Genomic DNA, 23,123 nt, shown 5'->3' with positions numbered 1-23,123 from the left:
GTTATTTTTTAGAGCTTTAAATTCTCTGTTGGGCAGGTTACTTTTGGGAGGTTTTGCCCCTCATTGGTGGGAAGGCTGTAGATTCCATTTTCAATTTAGATCATGAAATCTCTGGCTAGTAACCTTGGAAGTAACCTTTGCAAAATTCAGCGTTATCATCAAGTAGCAATTCCCTTCATCCAGCTGTCATTAAAAGTTAATAAATTACTAATGCATGATTGATCCTTTACAAAACCATGCTCCTCCTCATAGAGAATCATATTCCTATCCAACCATTCCTTGAATTCTTGAATTCTTTCTTTAACTATCCTTTGCAGTACTTTTACCAGAACTCCCGAGATGATGATTGGTCTATAATTTGTTACTGCAGTCTTAGAACCTCCTTCATGCAAAGGAATTATTTTGCCCTCCTTCCACTCCTTTGGCACTTTGCTAGAGCTAAGACTTAGACATTGCCAATTTCCTTGCACATTCTCATAAAATGCAAGCTGATATCCTATCTAATACCATGTATTTGCATTGAGATTCTGCAATATCATAAGTTCCTCCAATTTATCAACCTCTGTTCTCATTTCAGTCCTTGTCACAGCAGTATTCTCAGTTGGATGGTATATACTTGCAAAGTGGTCACTCAGTAATTATTTTGTCTAGTTCTGTCACCTCACTATCATCAGCACTCATTTAAGTTATCCTTCCTTAGTCATTCTTCCTCTTACTTGACACATAACAATAGAACTTTTTTGGGGTTTTCTTTGGCATGCCTGGCTAATGTCTTTTCAGTCTAATTTTATCTTCCTTACCAGAGATCCTTATGCTGTTCGTGATCTTGCTGGTCACGTTTTTTTCTTACATAACCTCCTCAACATTTTTTTTTATCTTTTCAGCTCTTGCTTAATGATACTACCCATCTATCTAATGAATCCTTCTTACTTTGGGTATACAGTGTAATATTGCTCCCTTTAAATTCCCCTTGGTGATCCCCCCCCATGCACTGCTAACATCCCTTGCAGATTTTTATCTTAAAATTCCACATTATTATTATTATTTATGCATGCAGGTAGTTCATGGAGTCAAAATACTTATTGCAGGAGACCCACACGATACATTAACACAAGAACTATCATACATCTCCTGAAACGTATTGACTGTTGAGGTGTTCACAAGCACCTCTGGCAATCCATTCCACTCATTCATCTCTCTCTCTCCAAGGCAAGAATCTAGTCTGCACACTCTCATTAACCACATTCTTAGACAACTTTCAAGTGTGATTCCCCCCCCTTGTTTTCCTCCTGCACCCCATGTATCGAAAAATTTCTTTTGTGTCACTTTTATAGAATCCCTTTTAGTAACTTACAAGTTTCTATCATATCTCCTTTCCTCTGCCTGTCAGCTAAACTCTGCAATCCACACACACCTTCAATTTGTCCTCGTTTGGAGCATTCCACAGAGCTGTCATGAGCTCAGTCACTCATCTTTGAATCCTCTCGACCACCTCCTGGTCTTCTAGAAACACAGATGACCAAATCTGTGTGCAGTAGTAAAGAGGGATAATAACTTCCTTACCTTTACTTGCCAGTGTGTTCTTCAACATCCAAGTAATCCTCTAGAGCTATTTTGCCACCTCTTGCAATATGTTCTCTGAATTTCAAATCTCTATCACTATCAACCCCAGATCCCTAGCCTCATGAATTTCCTGTAATCTAGTACCATCAATATGATACAAAGTGTGTAATCCTTTCATCCCAAAGTGCATTAACTTACATTTTACAATTAAATTGACAACCATTGTCCTTTTCCCACACTGCCAATTTCTGTAAATCATACAAGATATTTATATCACCTTTATCAACTGTTGCTCTCCCCAGTTTTGCATCATCAGGAAACAACTGAATATCCCCCCTCAAATCTTCTGCAATATCATTAACGTACAAATTAAGAAGTAGTGGTCCTGGTACAGAACCCTGGGGTGCTCCACTAATCACCGTCATTTGTCTTAACTCCACTCCACCACACACCACCCTCTGTCTTATCAACCATCCCCTTATCCATGCCACTAACCTCATGTCCAATCCCATTTGTTCCAGCTTATGTAATAATTTTCCATGCAGTATTCTGTCAAATGCCTTTGCAAAGTCCAGCAGTATCATAGTATATCTATAACTACAGTAGCAACTCTGCTACTGTAGTTATAGATGGCATCTTCTGATACTATTTATAACTACAGTACCAGATCCAGTACTCTCAAACCCCTGGTCCCCCTCTATCACATGCTGTTTCAGGTAATTATCCCTTAGTAAATGTATAAATTCCATTTTCCATGTGCCCTTTCCCCCTTCCAATCTATATCGCTATAGTTGAAGTCTCTCATGATAACTGCTTGGATAAATGCTTCACAGCCTCCTGAATCAAGACCACATGATCACTCTCCCAATCAGAAGCAATGTGACTACCTTGGTTATGGGCAGATCTTCTTATCCTAAGAGCAGATCTAACACCTCCATACCCTGAAGTCCCCTCTATCATATGCTGCTTCAAAACATTGAATCCAAGCATGACCTATAATGGGAAGATGTACGAAATTTGATGGAAGTTTTTTCACTTGGCTATGCTATCAATTATATATTTGATTTAATCCTTTATCCAAGTGTAAGCAAACAACGTTTGTGCCTGAAGTATTTTCAGGACACAGCAACTCATAAAGGTGGGTATAAGTTCTCGTCACTTGCCTTAGTATCTCCATAATGCAAAGCGCATCTCCTTGCAGACATGTATAATGCTATGCATTAAGGGAAGGGCCACTACCCAGACCAGTTTCAACTTTTATTGAGGTGCTGTTTAAGTAAAGACCTCTCTAAAAATTAGGTGGTCCCCCAGACCACTCCCTACGAGTAACCTAAGGACCATTCAACTGAATGGTCCTTAGGTCACTCGTAGGACATTATACATGTTTGCATGGAGATGTGCTTTGCATTATGGTACATACTAAGGCAAGTGATGAGAACTTATACCACCTTTACCATGAGTTGCCCCAGTCCTGAAAATACTTCAGGTGCAAACTTTGTTTGCTTACACTTGGATAAAGGATTAAACCAAATATATAAATGTGCAAAATTTGGTGGTGGTGGTAAAGGGTAGCAGTTTGTATACTAAGTCAAAAACTAAATAAAATTGGCAGTAATACCTCTGAATGATGCATTTTGGGTCAAAATATAGTTTCTGTAAAATTTGATAGGTAGATCCAACAGTTTTGAAATACAGGAATACCTCGATTCCTGTATTTTGTTTTTATCCGACGGCCCCTGCTCACCACTCACCAGTAACTGTCTGCCTTTGCCTGAAGTACATGTGGATATTTATTTCTCTTCTTAATTACCCCTACAATGAATGCTAAAAGAAACAAGGATGATATCAAGTCTACAGCTAACAAGAAGAAACGTAGAGTGATCAGCTTAGAAGATAAGTTGCATATGATAAATAAGTATGAAGCAGGCATAACCAAAGCCAAAATTGCGAGAGAGTACGGTCTAAATGAATCAACTGTTCGCCATATTTTAGACCATGCTGCAAACTATAAGTAACTAGGACAAAGTGCATCAACCTTGTCTGGGTCCCAAACTACGAGAATCAGAAGCCATCTTATGATTGAAATGGAAACGCTATTGTCAGTGTGGATAAAAGATTGTAACCAAAAGAGAATTCCTCTTAGTCAAATGACTATAAAAACAAAAGCATTGAATTTGTTTGAGACTTTAAAAAGAAAACAATTAGAAAGCGAAAATGATTCAGCATCAATAGTGGAAGAAACTTTCTCTGCAAGTTCAGGGTGGTTTGATCAGTTCAAAAAGCGATCGAGCATTCATAGTGTTCATGTACAAGGTGAAATTGCAAGTGCAGATGGAAAAAGCAGCAACTAGTTTTCCTGGTGAATTGCAACAGATCATTGAAGAAGGAAATTATACCGATGATCAGATATTTAATGCTGACAAAACAGGCTTATTATTGAAAAAAATGCCCACTAAAACATTTTTAGCAAAAAATGAAAAATCACAGCCTGTCTACAAGATTTCGAAGGAGCATGTAACACTTTTACTATGTGGCAATGCTTCTGGAGATTACAAGATGAAGCCTCTCTATTTATCGATCACAGAATCCTCGCCCACTTAGAAGTTTAGATAAAAATTTTCTCCCTGTTCATTGGAGATTCAATAGAAAAGCTTGGATGACAAAAACTATTTTTGAGGATTGGTTTAAAAACTGTTTTTGTCCTAAAGCTGAAAGGTACTGTAAGTCATTAAATCTTGATTTTAAAATCTTGTTGATATTAGATAATGCACCTAGTCATCCAACAGCATTGAATGATTTGTGCGAAAATGTAAAAGTTATTTATTTACCACCTAATACCGCTTCCATCATCCAGCCAATGGATCAAGGTGTAATCGCATCCTTTAAGGCATATTACTTACGAAGAACTTTTTCACAAGCAATAGAAAAGACTACAGGAGATGAAGCTATGACTTTGACAGAATTCTGGAAGGCATTCAATAACAAAAATTACATTGAGAATGTCAAGGCAGCATGGAGTGAAGTAATGTCTAGCAACCTGAGAGCAGCGTGGCAAAAGATTATTCCTCATTGTGCAAATGATTTTAAAGGATTTGAAAATGAAGTAACCCATGTTATCAATGACATAACTAAGCTTGGCTTCGATCTAGGACTAAAAGAAATTGAAAAAGGTGATGTTCAGGACCTGCTTCAGTCACATGATAAGGAGCTGGATGATGAAGATCTAATTAGCCTCAAGAGAGAACGTGCTTACGATGCTCAAATTGATGATAATGACGAAAAATTTGACATGGCACCGAAGGAATTTACCCTCAAAGAAATGGACGAAATGTTTAGAATTGCTGAAAATTTTAAAGAAAAAAATCTTGAACGGCGATCCTAATCTCGAGCGATCAATGAAAGTTCATCAGGAAATTGAAAATTCCATCCATTGCTACCAAGTTTTATATGAAGAAAAAGAAAGAAAAAATTCCGCCAGACAACTACACCAATTTTTATCCAAAAAAGAATAATTGCATGTACTGTATGTACTCCTTATATATAAATAAAGATTAAAGAATAATCTTGTTTTTCTAAATGAACCTTCATTTTTTACTTAACACGTTTAACACATTTCTTTTTTACTTCATATATAAAATTTAATTAATAGATTTGAAAAATCCTTGGCAATGATCACCCATTTTACACGCATTATTTATCCCGCTTATCGGATTCGATTATTGCGGTATTTTTCGTGGCAACAATAACCGCGATAATCGAGGTACTCCTGTATAGCATTCTAGAAAGAATTTTTTGACATTTCTGTTAGAGCAGGAGTTTGCACCAGGAGAGCAGGAAGTTTTTTGTGGATCACAGGAAAGAAGAAGAATGGAACTTCTTTTCTATGATCACAAGAAGACAGAGGGAGGAAGAAGAAAGCAGAGTATAAAAAGAGTGAAAGAGAGAGTATATGAAAGTTTTGTATGTGGCCTGCATATAAGAGGAGAGTATGGTGAAGTCTTAGTTATTCTAGGGCAGAGATTAAGAATGTCAGTAATGGTGTTAGTATTCAAAGAGAGAAAATGAAAGAGGTTATTATATTAGCAGAAACAAATGATCTGGCAGACAATACAAGCAGTATGCAAGGATATACAAGGATATTGACATAAGTGAATGGGAAGAGTGAGAATAAAGACTGAATCTCCAGACTGTATTAGAAGGGACATTATTGCAATAAGTCAATGCATTGGTGGTGGAGGAATAGTGTAGAGTTTGCGGATGTGCATACGAATTTGATAGATGAAAGAACTTATATCAGATTTGTTTGAATGCATTTGGAATTGAGTTTCTTCAGAAAGTGTTGTTGAGTGAGAATTTGGAAGTGCAGAGTCAAAGAATGTAGAGTTTTTAGAAGGGGACCCTGGCAAGTTCTCTGCAGGTAGCCATGAGGCAAGTGGAATAATGATCAAATAACGCTAAATGTCGATCCTTGGATTCTGAGGTGGAGTAGGGTAGACAATGCAAGGTATGAGGGAGGTTGGGGGACTGAAATAGATACTGTAGTTTATGTATACAGATGCCAGAAGCATCTAGAACAGGAGGTGTCCAACCCACAGCCTGCAAGTGGTCCTGGACTGTTAGTAATGTGGCCCCCATAAGATCTCAAACTTTTAGCATTATGTGATGTGAAAAGTATGCTGTCTTTCTTTCTGTTTTCATACAGGAATTTGATAATAGGTTTCAAGATTTCAGCAAATATTATAAATTTTTTTGAATATTTGCAACTCCATTTTCAGTCGACATAAATACATTACTTTCGAATTTTCAAATTGAATGTATCAACTCAAAGAAAAATTTGATCATGTCTCTTTGCTAGATTTTTATAAGACCTATCTTCCTAGAGAAAAATATCCTTCACTTCACAATCATGCTTTATTCATGTCATCGCTTTTTTGGTAGTACATACATTTGTGAACAACTATTTTCAAGAATGAAGCATACAAAGAGTAAAGTTAGATCAAAAATTTCCGAGGAGTACCTCGAGAGATCACTATGAATTGCAACCACTTCCATCGAACCAGACGTTGATGCATTGGTTTTGTGTAAACATGGCCAAATATCTCACTAGTTTTGTGTTTATGCTGCCCTCTTTTTTTTTTTAATGTTATAATAAAAAATTTAGTCCACACAGTTAGCCTAGTGGCTATGCACTTCGCAACCATATGCCTGGGAAAGGAGTGTCCTGGGTTCGATTCCCATCGTCAATGTGAGGAGCTTAAGGATCATTCTCAGACATAGCCAAGTTAGCTGGTACTAGTTGTGGACAACAGGAGTTTTTCTCTCCAGCAAGCAGGCAAACTGGCTCTATGAACACATGCAGCTATAACCAAAGAATATACCGGGAGGCATAGGGCTAGTCACCTTATCCTCAGGATGGGTACGACTTAGAAGAGCTTAAGATAGCTCTGTAACAGGCCAATAGGCCTAACATGTAGAAGGGAGAAAAAGAAGAATAAAAAAATTTTAAAAAATAAAGAAAATTTGTTACTTATATACATTAACTATAGTATACATTTTATATGCGGCCCAAGACAATTCCTCTTCACTCAATGTGGCCCACGCAAGCCGAAAGGTTGGACACCCATGATCTAGAACAAAGGGAAGGAGATTTTCACATTGCATATAAGAGGAGAGCATTTCTTGACATTTATTATTATTACTATCCCGAGAACCCATGGAGTCAAAGACTCATCCAGGAGGTCCCTTCGTCATCATACACACAGCTCATCACATCATGCCTTAAACACATTCAAATTCTCTGCAGACACCACACTCTCAAGCAAGGCATTCCAATCATTCACAATTCTCAATGCAAGAAACCTGCTTCTCACTCCCTTGTTCACCCCCCCCCCTTACACAGCTTCCAGGGATGGCCTCTTATTCTCCACTGATCTCCAACCATTTTATGAAAAAACCTCTTCAACACTGATCCTATAACAACCCCTTATCAACTTGTACGTCTCTGTCATGTCATCCCTCTTCCTCTTATCCACTAGACTCTGTAAATTGCATCTTCTCAACCTTTCCTCATATTCAACATTCCAGAGATCAGAAACTACTTTTAGTCAGTTGCCTCTGGACCCTTTCCAACATCTCTTTGTCGTTTTGAAAACCAGGTGACTAAATCTGTGCACAGTAGTCTGTGTGTGGCCTAATCAGAGCCTTATACAATTTAACAAGAATCTCCTTATTTGTACAAGTCGGTGTCTTCTGCATCATTCTCAGAATTCATTGTGTTGTCCTCACAATTTTGGCAATGCATCCTCTAAATTTTAGATACTTATCTGCCATCACCCCAAGATCCCTTATTTCCTTTACCTCTGACAATATATCCCCCCATCAAGTGTAAATTCTACATCCTATCTTTGTTTCACAAATTTTAAAACCATAGTCATTCCTCCTTTTACTTGTCACATAGCAAAAGAACTTCCTATGCGGTTTCTCTTGGTCTCTGATAAGACCTAATTTTCTCTCATAATTAGCCTTAGCCTTTCTTTCCATACCAGTCACCCTTCTCGCCTGCACCTTATACTGGTTATGGGCATGCTGTTCATCTTTTTTTTATAGTCCCCCCACATACACACAACCTTTTCTTTGTGTGCAACTCCTGTTTAATGAAGCTATTCATCCATCAACTCCTACCTAATTTATTCTTCTGACTCCAGGTATACATTCAGATACTGCTTTCTTCAAACACCCATTGATCACCTTCCATGCACCAACAACATCTCTCTCTCTCCCCTCTGAATTCTTATGTTATTGCTCGGCTGAAAGATGTCTCCTCAGCTTGTCATAATCACCTGCTTTGTAATTCCATATACTGTGTGTATATATATATATATCCTTTCTTAACAGAAAATTCTGCATGTCTGGCAATCCCCCAGGTCAAGACTACATGATCACTTTCTCCAAGTGGAGACAGTGTAGCTATATAGGTTAGTGATAAGTTCTCTGATGCCATGATCAGATCCAGCACTCTTGAACCTCGTGTCCCCTCCATTACATGTTGCCTCAGGTAATTATCTTTCAGCAGCTGTATAAATTCCATGTCCTTCCCTACCTGTGACCATTCCTCTTACCAGTCTATTTCCCCATAGTTGAAATCTCCCATAATTACTTAACTTGCACTCATCATGCTAATCTGCAAGCACATATCATCTACGTTCTTTCATATACCCCCCACCTCGAATCATAGTAGCAGCCAATATCATATTTCTGTTCTGTCTATCTGTATCTCACCTTAAACTTTTCCAATGATTTCTTAAGCACCACTCCTCTACTCTTGAGAGACTTCTCTCTTGGTACCACCTTTGTATAAAAGGAAGTATTGTCCTAATGCTGCAACCTTAAGACTAGTCTGAGGGGGGGGTGGCGGCTTGCCATTTGTCTTGCACTTTTTAATAATACTCAGGTTGGTATCCCATCCAATCCTATGGCTACAATAATTTCAGAGTGTTTGTAATATCAAAAGCAACTCCAGTGCATCTGTTTCCATTCCCACTTCAGTCACTGCATTATCTCTGCCTGCAATGATAGATGTTACACGTTCATTGCCAAGCTGAAAATTGGAATTTCGTGTGGCGGCCAATTTTTTTTTACTTGATAGCGGCGTCCACGTGATAATGTGTGATCGGCCGCCCGGTGAGAACTTACATCACGTGATATCGCGTGGTTGGCAATGAACGTGTCCTCAGAATTGATCACTCAGTAATTCATCTATTTCTTCTGCTTCTGTTGCTTGCCTATTATCTGTATTAAAGTTATTCTTCTGTAATCATTTTTCCTTTTACTTGCTATTTTTTTTATTTTCTCTTCCTTTTTTTCAATTCTTCCTTTTATTTGCTATGCTTGGATGAATTAAGTGGTGGAGATGGAGTTGTAGAGTAGGGTGCCCTCCCTCAATGAATCCCTGGACTCTTTGGAGGTGTAATAATAATAATATACGTAGCTGTTGCTGCGTACAAGCTGTTAATAACTTGTATGCATGACAATAAGAGACTTGCTTGGTAGAAAGAACATCGTCGAAGGACTCTAGAACAGTGGAAATGACTAGTATGGAGTGACAAATCACGCTAAACTGTTTTTAAATCCGATGGTCATTGCTGGGTGTGGTGTATGCCAGGTGAACAGTATCTGCTAGCATGTGTCATTCCAACTGTTAAATTTGGTGGCAGAAGTGTCATGGTCTGGGGATTTTCTCTGTATGAACTCAGACTTGGTGGTTATGGATGGAAACATGAAGTACTGGGACATTCTAGACCAGGGGTCGGGAACTTTTTTGAACCAAAGAGCCATTCCACCAAAAAAATTAATTAAAATAAAATTTTGGGAGTCGCAACTTTAATTCGATTTTTCCTGGTGACTCAAAGTTGCAGTTAGTTCAAACTTAGGTAAATTTGTTTTTAATTGAGTACTTCCAGATATCAAATACCACTTTTATGTTTGCATAATAAATTTTTTATGTTCAATAAATAAAACAACATTAAGTTTGATTAAGTTTTTAATCACAAAACATGTGATTAAAAACTTAATTATGTATTTTAATAGATACTTGATTGCTTTAATTTAAAATTCACTAATAAGACTTTTGATTTTGCATCTTCTCAGACAATTTACTTAAATCTGGATTGTATGTCATGCACTTTAATAGTAATTTGGCTTTCAAACTTTCATCAGTTAATTTGTTCCTATACTTATTTTTAATGTAATTATTTTGTGCATAACATTACCCGACAGTAAATTAAACACCAGTTTAGTACCACAATAAATATGTTTAACTAACAGAATATTTATTTTGACAGTTAAAATCCGTATGTATCTAAAAACCGTGGTGTTTGACAGGACAGCTGAGCAATCAGTTCAAATTTTTGCCATGGCGCTAGTTACCTTAGGCATGCGTAACAAATTTCATGCGAAACAGACGTCACATGCATAGTATCTAGCGCCACGAACAGGCCATATCAAAAAACAATATTTAGTTGTTTGTATTAATTATGTATCTTTTAATTCAATATAAAAGAGCCGCACTTTGTTCAGCCAAGAGCCATATGCGGCTCCGGAGCCACAGGTTCCCGACCCCTGTTCTAGACAATGCTGCACTGCCTACATTTTACCAGTTTTAAGGAGACAGGCCATTTTTGTTTCAGCATGACAACATGTCTTGCCATAAAGCACACTCCATTTCAACATGGTTTGAGGATATAGGTGTACAGAATTTGGAGTGGCCAGCTCAAAGTCCTGACCTCAATCCTATAGAGGTCCTTTGGGATCTAACCTGAATGACATGTCTAACTTCTGTGTCTGAACTGACTGCTGCTTTGAGGAGAAATGGAAAAATATACTTGCAACTAGTTACCAGCATCTTATTGAAAGTATGCCAAGGAGAATGCACAATGTAATTAATTTTACAATAAATGCAATATTGTCTAAACAGCACTGGTGTTTGGGCACTTTTTTTCCCACATAGGGTTGGGCTGTCCAAACCACTGCCCGTGGGCCGAATGCAGCCCACAGTGCAATTTTGTGCGACACACCTATGGGTTTTGATTTTCACGAGTGAAAAAATAAAATAACAATTTGAATCGAATGCGTATTAGATATTTTAATTCTATCACTAATCGATAATCTCGATGTTGGTAATTTTATTTGGTGTACATCACTATATAGCCACATGTTTTTCAAATATTAGATGTGTCAAAGAAGCGTTCTTACACTGTTTTGTTCCAACACGCATGCTCCAGGCATTCACTGGAAATGCAACTAGTGTTGTTCCTTTGTTCAGCTATCGAGGTTGTGTCGCTGCTGCTCACCAAATTACTAGATAGGTATTGTGATGCAGCCAGCAGATAAATATTGTGTTTTTAATGCGGCCCTCGGATTACCTAAGGTTGGACAGCCCTGACATAGGGTATTATTATTATTATGTCATGTCACCTTTCTTGCCTGTGCTTTGGGTTGTTTATCTTGCTGATGACATTTCTTTACACATTTCCTTCACCCCCCCATCTGCTGATTATTTTATGCTGTTCATTTAACTCCCACCTGATTTATTCTTCTGACTTTCAAATACTTATTCACCTTTCCTAAACACTGGAAAGTGCAAATTTCCCATTGTGGAAAATGGTCAAGAGATGTTTGAGGATGTTGTAGCAACAACACTTAAAAAATTATATGCTGAAAAATGACAGGTGAAACCTCTTATATATTATATTACCACTCTTCTCTAAATCTGTTAAAACATATATAGCAAATATTCAATCTTCCTTCACAGTTCAAGTACAAATTCACAGACTAGATTTTTCTTCCTCTTCTTTCACTCCCTCTACTTGCTGTCCATTGAAGCAACCATCCATCTTATGCAATTCCTACAGAGTATAATCTGCATGCAGCTTTTCAAATCCAGTATTGACAAGCTTCTTCTTTCTCAACTTTCTGTCCAGCCATGATGGTAATATGTACTGCTAGGAACACCCTTTCATGTATGAAATTACCATAAATAAAAAAAACCTTGCACATGTCAATTAATAAGATAAAGTATATTTTATTCATATAATAAATTAAAGTTATTAATTCTGGATTTCTGTTTTTCCCCCCTGTTTAGATTACAGTTTTTATTTTATTTTTTCTTATACCTGCTGGAATTTTCTCTTATTTGGAGCCAAACTGGGATTATCTAGATTCCCTATATTACTGCTTCATATCTCTTACCACTATTGGACTTGGAGATCTTATACCAGGTGACAGTTCTCACCAGAATTACCGACCTCTCTACAAAGTGTGCACCACAGGTTAGATTTTATATTCGTCTTGCAGAATTAATATTTTAAGGACTTTTTCATTATATATTTCATTTTATATTGTGTATTTCAGAAACAAAGGGGTAGAGTTTGTTGCCTTAGTCAATATGTTGGAACTTCAGATTGTAGGCATTAGTGAGAACTGGCTATCAGAATCAGACATACTAACTGGTATTGAGTGTAAAGGGTACAGTATTTTTAGGAAGGATAAAGAGGATAGGAGAGGAGGGGGGGGGGGCATGCTGCTAATGATATCGGATGACTTGAATCCAATTAGTTGAGACCTATGATTGTAGTACTACTATTAACAGTTTTCATGTGGCAGCCAGTTGGAAGCCATCTGGTGTGAGGTGAAATCTAACACGATCAATTACATAGTGGAGCATTGTTACAGACCTGGTGGATCAGTTGCTAGTGATGAAGAAATGCATCACCAAATAGAAAAGATGAGCACTAAAACAGTAATCATAATGGGAGACTTGAATTATCCAAATATTGATTGGGTAGAAGTAGAATCTCATGAAAGAGTGAAAATGCATTTATTGAGCTGTGGGACAACTTCCTCAAGCAGCATGTGACAGAAGGAAATTGAGGTCAAAGAGTGTCAGATTCGATTATAACATCAGAGGGCATTTCAGTTAAAGACATAACTATTCTGCCTCCGGTTGGTGACAGTGATCATGCAGTACTCACTTGGAAAGTTACCAAGTTCATGAATGTTCCATTCAGAAAAGGTTACATGCTGAACTACAAAGCAGGAAATTATGACCAACTGAGGAGTATACTGAGTTCAGTGGAAGAGAACTGTCGAGATATCCTTGAGAAGAATATTGACAGTGCATGGGAAGCATTTAAACAATACTTAAATGATACGATATCAGAATGTGTCCCGAGAATTCAAAGAATAAATAGGGTAGGAGTCAAATAGATGTGTAATCTTATTAAGCAAGAGATTTGTAAGAAAAGGATGATGTGGAAGGAATACCGTGTGCAAAAGGATGATGTCCGTTATGAAAATTATAAGCAGCAGGCTAGAACAGTCACAACTGTTGTACAGAAAGCAAAATCTGAGTATGAAAAGAAACTGGATACATCTACGTGCTAAAGACAACCCACAAGAATTCTATCAATATGCTGCAAGTAAAAGAAAGAATGAATATAAAAGAATAACTCTTCTAAATCCAGATGGCATGAGGGTTACAGATGCAGAAGAGGTTGTTCAGTTAATGAGTGCCCATTTTGTTAAAAGCTATCAACCTGGTGTATGCGACATTGAGCTTGCTGGATGAAGAAACTCAGGTGTATAAGGACAAGGTGTTAGAGCTGTTGCACAAATTGGATAAGAATTCAGCAATAGTGACTGATGGGATATTGGCACATGTGCTAAAAGAGTGTTCAGCTGAACTGACTATTCCTTTGACCAGGCTGTTTAATATGAGTCTCAGAACAGGGAAGATTCTGCAGGAATAGAAAAAATGTATGGTAATTCCATTGCTCAAGGGGTGGTGCAAAGACCAATGTATCCAACTACAAATTAGTATCTCAGGAGTGGTGGTGAAGATTTTGGAAAAATTGATTAGCACTCGCATTCAAAAGTGGTTTGACAGAGAATCTGCTTTGCAATGAACAGCATGGGTTTACTAAAGGAAGGTCATGTTTTAGCAACTTGCTCACATTTTATAATAATGTTACCAATGAGTTAGACAAGGGGAATGGATGCACTATGATACTTTTGGATTTTGGTAAGGCTTTTGACAGAATATAGCATGGTAGACTGTTGCATAAATTGGAGAATATGGGTTTGTGTTATAGAATAATAGCATAGATAAGAGGATGGCTGACTGACAGATATCAAAAAAGTGGTATACAGGAGATGTGAGTCTGCAAGATTTAAGATAACTAGTGATGTACCACAAGGATCAGTGCTTGGTGCACTGTTATTCAATCTGTACATTAATGATATTGGGAAGAATCTGACAAGCAACATACACCTATTTGCTGATGATGCAAAGATAGGTAGGGTAATCAGGAATGCTGCTGATATGCAGTACTTGCAGAATGATTTGAATAGGCTGGAATTGTGGGCATGGGAAAAATGGATATCAGTTCAATGTCAGTAAATGTAAAGTGATTCAGTTCTGCGTGATTAGATATCTAATGTCGTATTATATTAGTGGGATTATGCTAGAAGAAACTATGAGGCTAGGGATCTTGGAGTTAACACTCCAAGTTAGTAGATAGCAAGTTGAAGTTCAGGGACGATATAGCAAAGATTGCATATACAACTCAAAAGATAATTGTAATGCTGAAACAAACATGCACATGTAAAGATAAGGATGTCGTTTTGCCTCTTTTACGAGGCCTTGATAAGACCTCACTTGGACTATTCTGTGCAGGTCTGGTTTCCGTTGTGATTCTGATATATTGGAGAGAGTGAAAAGGAGAGTTAATATTAAGGTTGTGGAATACTGATTATGAAGACAGATTGAGAATTTGTACACTGCAGACACTAGCAAACAGAAGAAAGAGGGGGTGATATGATTGACATCAAAGAGTAGTATAATATTATTATATACTAAAATCAAGGCAAACATAGGTGACCATTGATGTGTGTGTGTGTGTCATAGAGTTCTGTACTCTGCTGCTATTTAACTTGTGCAATAACAATATGACAAATGATTTGAGAATGAAATATACTGTGATCTACTGATGATGGTGAATTTGGTTGGAATAGTTAAGAATAGTTGATATATATATATACACACACACATACACAGTATGGTGCAAAAAAAAAAAAGGAAAAAAAAAAGTACTGAAATTCGATCTCCTTCAATACACACGATGTGAGATATGCTATTCGACTGCATGCACGTTAATAGAAGAGCACGTGTACACCATTACATCTGTAGCAAGAAAAAACATTTATCGTTGAGCATTATTTTCATTCATACAGAGTTGGTCGAGCAAATGGTTCAAGCTTATGACATGTTTGTGAGCAGTTTGTTTGTCATTTCCTTAAGTGTGCCCCAAGCAATAGCGTCATCATTGCCTTAATCAAGAGGTTCCAGGAGTGTTCTGGTGCAATACAAAGGGCATTCAGTGAGACCATGAACTGTTAACACAAATGAAAATCATGGGTGTGCACTGATGATAGTGAATTTGGGTTGGAATAGTTAAGAATAGTTGATATATATACACAGTATGGTGCAAAAAAAAAAGAAAAAAAAAACTACTGAAATTCGATCCCCTTCAGTACACGCGCTGTGAGATATGCCATTCGACTGCATGCTAGCAATGTTACAGTATCCAAAATGCAGTCAACGGCGAACAGCAGTAAAACTTGGGATACCAAGGCGGTCATCACTACAGAGAATCCTTAAGGAGCTGGGTGCCTTTTTGTACATCATTCAGGTGGATCAGTGTTTAACAGCAATAAATTACTGCATGGCAGGAATACTGTGCACGCATGTTGGCCAATATCTACAAAGACCCGTCCTTCTTCCATAATGTCTGATTCTTGGATAAAGCCCATTTTCATCGAAGTGGTCATGTAAACAGACAAACCTACAGGTTTCTTGGACAAATTAAAATTTCTCAAGACCTGAATTTGTCCAAGAGAAACCTCTTAACAGCGAGAAAGTTACTGCATGGTGTGCAGTTTCCTGCCATGGCATAATTGGACCTTACTTCATTGAAGAGAATGTGTAATGTGACTTTGAATAGTGAACGCTACATCCAGAATGTATTGGTTCTATTCACCCTGGATTTGCATAGGATGTGTCATGCAAAAAACATTCCATTTCATGCAAGGTATTCCAACAGAAAGGAGCAACCTGTCACATATCAAGTGGTTCTAGAGCCTATTTATCAGAACACTTCCCAGGTAGCTAATTTTGAGGTTCACAGAATTCCCATACCCTTCATGTTCTCGTGATTTCACATCACTTGATGCCTTTGTTTAGGGTATGTTGAAGGAATGGGTATTCCACCATGACATGCCTTTAAACCATGGTGAACTAAGGATAAAATTACACAATATGTCCAGCAGATGTCCCAACTCTTGTTCTCCAAGATGAGAGACCTTTCGCATATGCTACAAAAACTGTCTTGAAAGACAAGATGCCTATTTCGAGCACATAATCTACTGTCATAATGGTTTATTTCACTAAAATTCCACTGATAGCCGTGGATGTACATATCATCATGTGTAAGCATATATTTCTTTGTTAATAAACCTGTTTACTCCATAACATATATCATAGTTATTCAGTACTGTTTTTTGCATCATAATGTGTGTGTGTGTGTGTTGTGTGTATTTTTAATGTGGTTCTCACCCATGAAAGTTTATTTGTAAACCTATATGTAGTACATTATGGCTGCCATTTCAGTCTGACAACCATTTGTAGGTGCATAAGCTTATGCATTTAGAGTAAAAAGATTATAAGATGTGTAATAAAGTTGATTGGAACTGGCTGAAGAAATTGATGAGGCAAGAGATTTGGGAGTGATGGTGGATGAGTTGAAATTCAGATGACATATTGCAGAAGTTGATAAAATAGCTGAAAAGATCTTGGATGTTGAAAAACTCACTAAGCGGTGGAGAGAATCCAGAGGCAGGTGACTAAAATGGTCATTAGTTGTGGAATGCTTTATTAAGGTTTGTGCATTAACGTTTGTTTATCAAAGTTTGTACAGCTTTGGTTAATTAATAGAGAAAAGTTGGAATATAGTAGAAATATAAGTTACTAAAGGAATTTTATAGGATAGAGGCAGAAAAAAATTTGATACATGACAAGAGGAAGAAAAAAATTGTCACTCTGAAAGCTGTTAAAATGTGTTAATAAAGCTAGGAAAACTAGATTTTTTTGGGCTTAGAGAGTGGTGAGTGGAACAGATTGCTAGAGGTAGTTCTAGGTACTTTGTCAGCTAATGATTTTAACAAATTCATATTGGACGAGAAGAAACTTCTTGGACTAACCTTAACTTTGCAGCATCGTAGCTTTGACATGTACACAATAGGCAGTGCTGCATCCAGAGTTTCCCTTCAAGAGGTAACTTGCTTGATGGTATGTTGTATCTTTTATATCAAGCAAGTGCTTTAAAAAAATTTAAATATATACAACATGATGGTTTGAATATTTTTGATTAAATTTTAATTGTAAAATTAGTATTGTCTTAATGATAAAGTATAGTATCTGTGGGAGAAGAACTGCTTATCATTATGCAGAGTCCATTCGTTTTCATTCCAAATGTCTGTAGTTTATACTAATTGCTGCTACATATAATACATAGCCTAATTGTATCTGTACCGTATTTAGTGGTACAATAAAGTTACTTGTTTCTTGCATTTGCTATGTGGTGTCTGTTAGAGAGTAGATATTCATCCCTATATAGGGACATTTTCATTCATCTTTTGAAAGAATACACGTAGTGAGCAAAACTTTTATTTCCATGAATAAAAATGAATCCTATGTTTTGTGATAAGCACATTCATGGCATTAAATAAAATATTTCCTAATTTCTGTTTTTGTTCTTTAAGTTTTTTTTTTTTATTTTGTGTTTAAATGTTAATAAAATTCATGTTTGATATTATTTTTGTTATGTTTTATTTTTACTTTATTATATGTAGTAAGGATATATTATTTGTGAAACTTTTGTTTAGTTTAATATATATAGAGCCTCCATAGCTCCTTTGGTATAAAGAATCCCTTTGGTTGGAAAGACCTGGGTTTGCATTCATTCTATGATGAAAGGAACCTCTATCAGGTGTTTGCAATCAAATGATGAATTAGCCAGTCTCATAAAGGTGGATGGCTTTCCTCACAGAAACTCAGGTTTGTCATCTCTCAAACAGACAAAATGACTCCTTGAACACACACACATCTACAGATATAGGATACCAACTGAAATGGAAAAAGATCAGTTTCACCATCTTATCTTTCTACTGCCCATTATGGATCTCAGGTAGAGATCCATAATACTCAACCTCTTGGATGGAGATGACACTTGACAGGATACATGTTTTTCTTTTCTCCCAAATGGAGAGAGCTGACCATGGAGATAGTGCAATATGAAGGCAACTTTTGGCAGAGGTGTAATAAACTATATCTGCTTTGCCACCTTCCAAAAATCAGTTTAATATCTTGAGAGCTGATGAGGTTCATAACCTTCAGCTGAAAAATAGTCACTAAGAAGGTTCTCACTATCTTAGATTGGATTTGAACTCAGGTCTTTCCTAATGGCAAATGTTGCAATGTTCCTCGTGGCTTGCAGAGCCACTTGTTAACAAGAAATTTATTCTTATTAATCTAAGCATATGCAAACAAAAGTCAGTATATGATGTAACTACATAAATATGCTCTTATATACTATGAGAGTTCAGTCCTAATGAGTATATATTATTTTAAATTATAGCATATTTATGAGAGTTATATACCATCCAGGCACATGATTTAATGTTATTCAATCAATGTTTGAGACTTCAGATGAAATTAGAAACAAAATTATCACCATATGGCACTGATGTGATAGATTTTGTAACCTAGTATGTAGAGGTTATATATATATATATCTTCAGACTTGAACTATGTTTCAGGTGCAAACTTAATTGTTTGTATTTGTATACTTGGGATTAGGAGTTAAATAACAAAGCTTATAAATTTACTTGGTAACCCTAATATACAGTATCCTCAAGTTAAAAAATGAATTACACACACACACATATATATATATATATATAATATTCTTTGAAATGGAGGTGACTGTGAAATATTTGTTTTTGTTTAGATTAGCATATTATGGCTAGAGAGTATATTGTTCTTACTAGAGATGTCTAAGTATACAATTATGCTGTTTATGTGCAACCTTTTGTTTGCTGTTATTGTTTAATATGGATGAAATTGAGAAATTAATTTATTTTAAAAGTTTCCTGTTTTTTGCAAAGTGAAAAATAAAGTTTGCTTAGGGAATAAGGTGACCTACTAAGTGAAACCCTGTAATAGGTTCTTTCTTCATACCATCATTGAGATTTGAACCAAGATGTTTCCACTCAGCAGGCAAAATCAAAGACAGGTGAAACTTTCACTATATGCATTTACAGGTATATATAAAGAATGGTATAAATGAACTTGAGGAGAATGCAATTAATCGGCATGTAGAAGTAATGGTTATTTAAAAACAAAAATGCAAGGGAAAACTAATACATTTTGTTTAATTTGTAATAGGTAGAAGAGGTAAAGTTTTTAGTTTTCTTTTTTAATATAAAGTTTAATATTGAATAAACAGAAATGCTACCTCAAATTGCCTAACTGATTGGGATATTCAAGCATTTTAATACATTTAAAGAAATAGTTCCCTCATTAAATAACTTGACTTATATTTAAAAACTGGAAGAACCTTCAATTTTTTTCAAAACTAATAAATAGTACATTTTTGTTATACTAGCATCACTTTTTTAAAAAATATTTAGTACTTATTCTTAAAACCAAACTATATTGCAGACTGTTGAATACTGATAATTTTTTTTAGGTTATCTTCTTGTTGGACTAACATTTATGATGCTGTTCTTGGCTGTGTTTTATGACATCCCACAACTGAATTTTGGATTATTCTTCTTACTAAAGAGTGATGGTTCATCTGATCCTGAAAAGATGAGGCTTCACCCATCTACAGGTATATTTGGACCTAAATATACTCAACAAATTGACGAACCTACTATCCGTCATGTTAAAGCTGTGCCACATCCACAGTCATCTTCACCTGAGGATAATCCTTAATTATGTGCAACTTCCATTTCTCATACCTCTACTTTTTTGGCTGTGCCACTCTTTTCATGGAATCTTTGAAGAGCTAAAACAGACTGAAGCTGCTTGGTTGGTTAGCATAATTTAATTTTAATATATTTCATGTGATGATAGTAAATATACAGCACTAAAAAGATTTTGGAAGAGCAGTTTTCTCATAAAATATTGTATAATTGATTTATCTAAAATAATTAAACAATAGTTGGGTGTACTTCTTGAAATAATTAATTGTCCTTAACCACCCAGATAGCCAAGGTATGCAATAGAAAATGACCAGATACTTAAAATTTCTCACCAAATCAAGTTTTTAAATGCTAATGTGGTGTTCCGCAGGGTGTTCTAAGGCCACTGTTATTTAATTTGCATCAACAGTATAGTCCAAGTGCTTTGGAGACTTCTTGGACAGGAACATATTAATGTATGGTATATTTACTGCACATGAAGACATATGTTGGAGAAAATCTCCATTAGTTTTGTGTGTATTATAATACACTTCTTCAGGAGAGTGAAATAAAACTACTTGAAATTAGAATAAGTGGATTGACAACAAGCAAGTTAATTATCAGCAGTAGGGAACATTTGAATAGACCAACAATATTGTGCATGAGATGAATGATATATTATGATGTCCATGTTGTGTAGTGCTTACACTCTCACCATGGTTAGCCCAGTAGCTATGGGTTTTGCAACCATATGCCTGGGGAAGGAGTGTCCTAGGTTAGATTCCTGTCGCCGACGTGAGGAGCTTAAAGATCTTTCTCAGCCATAGCCAAGTTAGCCAGTTTTGGGCATGAACAGCAGGGTTTTCCCCCAGTTTATCTGGGGTTTTTCATCCTGCAAGCAGGCAAACCGGCCCTGTGAACACACAGGGTACAGTCATAAGATATAGTACTTAATTCCTCATTAGGAGGGCTTAACCAGCCCTAAGGGGCAGTTGAGGAACAGGAGGAAACCCCACACGAATAAAATAAAAATAAAAAGTGCATACACTGTCTGAGATCTGTATAGTCCTGGATTTTAATAAGCAAGACAAGACCATGTGATGTAGTATAATCTCGTTTCTGGTTGTACTGATTAGGATTTCTTAACATTTCTGATGATTCTTTAAATGTCCTAAAGAAGATGAAATTATAATATAATATGATATATTATATTATATTTATATAAATATCATAGATCATTTCAATACTTAGTATGCTAACACAGTACTTGGTGATTTGTCTCTGTTGTATGTTTTCTTTAATGTGTTCTGAGATACACATGTTGCCTGCCTGTTGTCTCACATAGCATATAACCACACAAACAACTGATTTTGTATACCCCCTGATTTTCTGAGTGGTAAACGGGGATGTTTTTGGAGGATGAAGATCTTGTTTAAAGTGGAGAATGCTTTACAATCTTCTCTGTGGACTGGATGTAAGGGAATAATATTCCCTCTATAGTCCTTATTACTGATATTTTTAGCAGGCTGTTTTTTAGGATGTCTTTCACCATTTTTTGAATATAATCCTTTTTTATGAAAGGATAAGACTGATGTATTTGAGTTCTTGGTTTCTTTTTTCTACTGCTTGAGATGTATGTCCTGTCATATTTGGCTAAAAGCATTGATAGTGATGAAGCTATTGCTAGATCTTTTTGTTCATAGTATTAGTCCTAGAATTGGAAGTATATATTGTTAACTACATAGTCCAACATTTGAAGCAAGACATTCAATTGTTTACAGACAATGCAAAACTGATGAAGGTAACAGCAAAAAAATTCTGTGATATATCAGGAAGATATAATTCAGTGTAATGTTGACAAGTGAAATTTTGCACTTGTGCAAAATTTCACTTGTCAACATTAGGAAATGAAAGGGAAAGGAAGTTGAGGAAATAAAATGTAGTATACTGTAGGAGGATGTGGAAAGAGATCTGGGATTAATGGGGGACAGGATAAAGGGCTGAAATTGAGAAAACATTACAACAATTATGAAGGTCATCCAGAGAACTCCCACCTTGTTAAGAAGAATGCTGACAAGTTGGGATAGTAACATGATTTTGGCATATTGTCTTATAAATGTCTTACATATTAATGTCATATAAACAAGTCATTGATATATAAGGCTGCACCTGGACTACTGTGTACAGATTCACTATCTTGAATACTGTGTACAGATTCACTATCTTGAATATCTAGGAGATAAGTAAATGCAGGAGAAGATCCAGAGGCAATATTTCATCAGTATTATGGAATGTTTAGTTACAGTTTGGCAATGATAAAGAGAAAAGGGGATACAATTGACATTTATATGTCAAGTAGAGAAACTTAGCGGGAGATGAGCAAGTTGCAAAAAACGTATTCTGAAAATCAAGAGTGGGCAGGTAAGTGGAATGTATTGCCATAGTGGGTATGCTGTCATTGCAAAAATTTGGTGAGGCATTATAGGTATTGTGGATAGAATGGAAGGACCTCCTGATGAGTCTAGTGATCCTACAGAGGTCTAGAAATAATAATAAATTACTTTATAAAAAAAACTCTTTGCAGAATTCTGCTAAGCAGAAAATATGCAGTGTTTTCTGGTTATTTAAATTAACAGTATCATTTGTCTCTGTATTAACATTCTGTATTAACAAAATATATTTTTCCATGTTAACAAAAATTGGACATCCCTTAATTATCAAAACAAAGTATATATCTCAGAAAAAAAAAATCACATTAAAATTTCAAACTTTAATGAAAGTAAGTGGCTCATTGTTCTTAAGAAATATTGAACTATCTCCAGTGAATTTGATTGATAGACCTCACAGGCAAGAACTCATTTAGTTATCTAGCTATGTCAGGTGCATGGGTGGTTAATGATAGTTAAAAATAACTGATGCTAAGATGAAACAAATTACTATAGCTTCATGTCCCAAAGTGTTTATAATTTACCTGAAAGGTA

The 23,123-nt window shown here is 36.2% G+C and overlaps 1 protein-coding gene across 1 annotated transcript in view; it reads left to right on the top strand.

The window, feature by feature from the left end:
• LOC150102504 (potassium channel subfamily K member 1-like) overlaps positions 1-20,173 on the top strand; it is a 67,756-nt gene extending 47,583 nt beyond the window's left edge. The window contains exons 4-5 of the mRNA XM_090399605.1: positions 12,203-12,389; positions 19,926-20,173. Coding sequence (XP_090255731.1) covers positions 12,203-12,389; positions 19,926-20,173 — 435 coding nt within the window. The remainder of the gene's footprint in view (positions 1-12,202; positions 12,390-19,925) is intronic.
• The last annotated feature ends 2,950 nt before the right edge of the window (positions 20,174-23,123 follow it).

The sequence above is a fragment of the Typopeltis vanoorti genome, chromosome 10, assembly GCF_054136105.1.
Source record: "Typopeltis vanoorti isolate ZY-2024b chromosome 10, IOZ_Tvanoo_1.0, whole genome shotgun sequence".
Classification (NCBI taxonomy): Eukaryota; Metazoa; Arthropoda; class Arachnida; order Uropygi; family Thelyphonidae; genus Typopeltis; species Typopeltis vanoorti.
This window is presented reverse-complemented; position numbering and strand designations above follow the sequence as displayed.